Source organism: Chelonoidis abingdonii, chromosome 5 (genome assembly GCF_003597395.2).
Source record: "Chelonoidis abingdonii isolate Lonesome George chromosome 5, CheloAbing_2.0, whole genome shotgun sequence".
Taxonomy (NCBI): Eukaryota; Metazoa; Chordata; order Testudines; family Testudinidae; genus Chelonoidis; species Chelonoidis abingdonii.
Window position 1 is genome coordinate 147,059,526 of NC_133773.1, and position 4,698 is coordinate 147,064,223.

The following is a 4,698-nucleotide window of genomic DNA, read 5'->3' on the forward strand; positions in this document are numbered from 1 at the left end:
AGGAGTGAGGGGCACCGGCAGAGCTGGGGGGCAGGGCTGGGCTAGCAGCGGCTGCAGGTCAGGAGTGAGGGGCACCGGCAGAGCTGGGGGGCAGGGCTGGGCTAGCAGGGGCTGTGGGTCAGGAGTGAGGGGCATCGGCAGAGCTGGGGGGAGCTGGCTGCCTGCTCACAGGGCCCTGTTACTCTGTGCTTGCTCCAGCAGAGCAAGTCTCCAGCTGCCAGACTCCTGCTGAGCCCTGGTGCAGTTCCCGGGGGCTCGGGCTGCAGGGTGGGTGCAGCATGGCCCAGGCCAGAAGGTCGTGCAGCTCCCTGCTGGCGTGCGAGCTGCGTGGCTGGGATACTCGGCATTCCTGGGCCCCTGCCAGGATGGCCTGGGAAGCTGGTGGGGCCGGCTGGTTTGCAGGATAAGGAGCTGCGTTATCAGGTGTTTACTGGGCAGTTGGTGGGCGCAGCCGCCCGCTGCTCTCCAGCAGCTGCCAGCGGTGGTGCAGACGGGCGCGGCCCGAGTGGGAGGGCATGGCTGGAATCTGCCTCCTGCCCTGAGAGCCACAGCTTCCGGCTGCCTGTGGGGGCGGGTGGGGAGGATCGCCAGCTCCAAAGGGAGCAGGGGCATGGGCCCGGGCCGGGTTCGCTGGCACCCCTGGGCTGGGGCAATGGTGGCTGTAGAATTAGGAGGCGCCGGCCAACGGACCCCTCCTGAGCAGCCTCCAATGTAGGGCAGAGTCGGGCTCCCCTGCTCCAGGGGAGCTCTGGGGGTAGGACATGTGGTGCAGCTCCCTCCCCCGAGGTCCCCCCAGGCCCGCACCGTATTTGTTGCCGTCCTCCCCATTGGCACGGACCCGCTTGCCGAGGACCTGCAGGTGCCCGCTGCTGCTGCGGCTGTAGAGCTGGTAGACACGGACGTGCCGGCGGCTCACCTTGTCCAGGTGCTGTGTGCGGTTCTCCACGTAGAGGCGGAAGTCGGCCGCTGTCTGGTGAGACTCCTGCAGGGAAAGGCAGGCCTGGCTCCCCACTGCAGCTCTGGGGGTCAGGCCCCTCTGGAGGAGGGCTGGGGCATGCTGAGCCCCTCACAGCATGAGGAGACAAAGGGCAGATGTTGTCCAGGCCCATAGCCTGTCTGCCCAGGGAGCACCCTCCCAGCCAGGGACCTACCCAGCCCCAAACAGGTCTCTGTCCCCTCCCCCCAGGCAGTGTCCCTCCCCAAGGCCCTGCCCAAATGGGGCCCCCATCCGTTCCTGAGCAGGCCCATAGGCACATGCTCCATTTCCTGCCCCTCCTGCAGACTGGTCACCCGGGATGCCAGGCCCGGGGAGTTCCTCTGGAACCCTGGTGTGGGGACTGGGATGCTGGCCCAGCCAGGCCCAGGAACTGTCTGACTCCAGCCGCTGCCCTGGCCTCTCCACCTAGCCATTCTGCTCTGGCTCTGGCCCCGTTTGCCTGGCATGGTCAAGGTGGCCCTGCATCCACTCGCCAAGTGCCAGGGTCTGTCTCTGCCAGCCCCAGGGGTTACAGCTGGGGGACTGGCAGTGACTCCAGAGGAACAGCTCCATGAAGCTTCCAGTGGCAACACCCCATTCTCAGTGGCCAAATTTCACCCATTTAGGCCGAAATTTCCCCGGCCCGGTGCCTGCCTCAGGCCACATCCGCTGACACAGCTGAGCTGGACGTCATGTCTGTCTTCAGTTCTCTCTGCTGTGTCACAAATCTGGGGCTATTTGGTGCTTCGCTTTAGCCCCAGCTGCTCGGGCAGGAGGTTGTGGAAAATCTCAGCTTCCATTTTCACAAAGGTGCCACGTTTGCAGACAGAAGCCGGAAAGTGGGACTGGAGCGTCTCCACCAGAAAACCCACCTGGTACTGTGGAATATCACTGGGTCTCATGCCAATCACATGTGATTCAGCCGGTGGGAGGAGGGGCTAGGCTGGCTCACAACCACTCTGTGGATATGTCAGTGCCACTAGGCTGAGGAACAGGCATCTGACATTTGGCGGCAAGTTGCCCTTGGGTCAGGGATGTATTTTAAGGTTGCAGGAACAAAACATCCTGATGTGCAGAAAGAATAGCAAATATGGCAGGCGACCAGCTTGGCTTAAACTCGTTGAGCTTAAACTCAAAAAGGCAGCTTACAAGAAGTGGAAATTTGGACAGATGACTAGAGAGGAGTATAAAAATATTGCTCGAGCATGCAGGGGTGTAATCAGGAAGGCCAGGGCACAACTGGAGTTGCAGCTAGCAAGGGATGTGAAGGGTAACAAGAAGGGTTTCTGCAGGTATGTTAGCATGGGAAAGTGTGGGGCCCTGTAGTGCGGCTTTGCCGCGGTGTGTCCTCAGCGGGGCTGTGGGGTATCCCACCGCCTTGCTCTAGTCCGCTGGCAGGCCAGGCTCTGCGGCAGTGTGGGACGGCCAGCACACGGTCAGGGGCTCAGCCCTTTCAGCAGAGGGGCTGAGCCAATAGTTCAGATAGCCGCCCAGGCCCTAGGGCAGGGCAGGGCAGCAAGCAAACAGTCAGGGACTCAGGCCCTTGGGCAGGGGCTGAGTCAGTAGTTCCAATATCAGGAGGCCCTAGCCTCTCCAGGCCAGGGAGAAGGGGGAGTCTGCCACCCAAGGAATAGGTGGCAGAGGGGACGCAGGCCCTCCCACTCCACTGCGTCCCAGCCCGGGGCCCTAGCAGCGGTGTGGAGTCGCTGCTGTCAGTGGGGATCCTGGTCGCAACACACTGACATTGGCTCTGGCAGTGCTGCAGCCAGACTGGGGTCGGCTGCCCCCGGGCTACTTCCACACTCCCCCTCTTAGGGTACCTGAGTCGTGGTAGCGTCGCTGGCGGTCTCAAACACCATCGGTTCCTCTGGGTAAGTAGTGGATGGTAGACTCGGCTCCTCCTCAGGGTAGTGGGCAAGCGGCAGGCTTGGCTCTTCCTTGGGGTAGCTGAAGTGAGGTAGTCTCGGCCAGTCCTCCCCGGGGTAACGAGCATCGGGTAGGCTCGGCCAGTCCTCCCCGGGGTAATGAGCGCGGGGTAGGCTCGGCCAGTCCTCCCCGGGGTAACGAGCATCGGGTAGGCTCAGCCAGTCCCCCCCGGTAAACGAACGAGGGGATAGGCATCGGCCAGTCCTCCCCGGGGTAATGAGTGCGGGGGCAGCTCGCCAGCTCCTCCCCGGTTAACGAACGAGGGGTAGGCTCGGCCAGTCCTCCCGGAGTAACGACGAGCGGGCAGGCTCGGCCAGTCCCCCGGGTAACGCAACGAGGGCAGGCTGGCCAGTCCTCCGGGGAATGAGTGGGGCAGGCCCAGCCAGTCTCCCGGGGTACGAACGAGGGGTAGGCTCGCCAGTCTCCCGGGTAACAGAACAGGGGCCGGCTGGGCCAGTCCTCCCCGGGTAACGAGCGCGGGGAGGCTCGGCCAGTCCTCCCGGGAGTACACGAACAGGGGCACGGCTCGGCCTGTTCCCCGGGGTAACGAACGAGGGGCAGGCCGGCAGTCCTCCCCCGGGGTAAAGGGCGGGGTAGGCTCGGCCAGTCCTCCCCAGGGTAACGGAACGAGGGGCAGGCTCGGCCAGTCCCACCCTGGAAGTAACGAAAGAGGGGCAGGCTCGGCCGATCCTCCCGCGGGGTAATGAGTGCGGGGCAGGCTGCAGCCAGTCATCTCCGGGTAACGAGCGAGGGGTAGCTCGGCCAGTCCCCCAGGTATGAGTGGCGGGGCAGGCTCGGCCAGTCCCTCCCCAGGGTAACGATAGGAATGAGGGGCAGGCTCGGCCAGTCTCTCCGGGGTAACGAGACGAGGGCAGGCTCGGCCAGTCCTCCAGGGTACAAGGCGCGGGGTAGGCTCGGCCAGTCCTGGGGTAACGGGCGCGGGTAGGCTCGGCCAGTCTCTGGGTAAACGAGGATCAGTAGGACTCGGCCAGTCCTCCGGGTACGCGCGCGGGTAGGCCTCAGCCAGTCCTCCCCGGGTAACGAGGTCAGGTAGGCTCGGCCATCCTCCCGGGTAACGAGGATCAGGGTAGGCTCGGCCAGTCCGCGGGGTAACGAGCGCCAGGGTAGGCTCAGCCAGTCTCCCCGGGTACCGGGCGCGGGGTAGGCTTCGGCCAGTCCTATTCCCCAGGGTAATGACGCGGGTAGGCTCGCCAGTCCTCCCGGGGTAACGACATCGGGTAGGCTCAGCCATCTGCCCCGGGGTAACGCAACTGAGGGGTAGGCTGTGGCTGTCCTCCCCGGGGTAATGAGTGTGGGGCAGGCTCAGCCAGTCCTCCCGGTGGTAACGAACGAGGGGCAGGCTTCAGCCAATCCTCCGGGTACGAACGAGGGGCAGGCTCGGCCAGTCCTCCCCGGGTAACGACCGAGGGCAGGCTCGGCTGGCCCGGTGCGACTCTGGCAGGCAACAGCCTTTGCTGTCTCCCCATGAGGGAGCGTTCGGTCGCAGACGTCCCCCCCCCCTTGGGGGGGGGGGTCCCTCCTTCCTGGGGCGCTGGTTCTCCACTGAGCTCTGCGGTGAGCTTTTATACTGCCGGGGTTTGCGCGCGTGACCTCTGAGGGGTGGGCGCAGGTACCTCTGACTGCGCCCAAGCTGGGTAGGGGAGGGCCTCCCTAGCAAGCTGTGGTATCCACCGCTTGCTACAGCCCTTACTGAACGGGGAGGCAACCTGCGACAGATGATGTGGAAAAAGCTTGAAGTACTCATGGCTTTGTTTGCCCCCTAAGTATGCACAGAC

General features: G+C 64.4%; 1 protein-coding gene across 1 annotated transcript in view; it reads right to left on the bottom strand.

Moving 5' to 3' along the window:
• LOC142046877 (fibroblast growth factor 17-like) overlaps positions 1–1,443 on the bottom strand; it is a 3,751-nt gene extending 2,308 nt beyond the window's left edge. The window contains 3 exon segments of the mRNA XM_075066229.1: positions 432–562; positions 691–1,147; positions 1,255–1,443. Coding sequence (XP_074922330.1) covers positions 432–562; positions 691–1,147; positions 1,255–1,443 — 777 coding nt within the window.
• Positions 1,444–4,698: the final 3,255 nt, after the last annotated feature.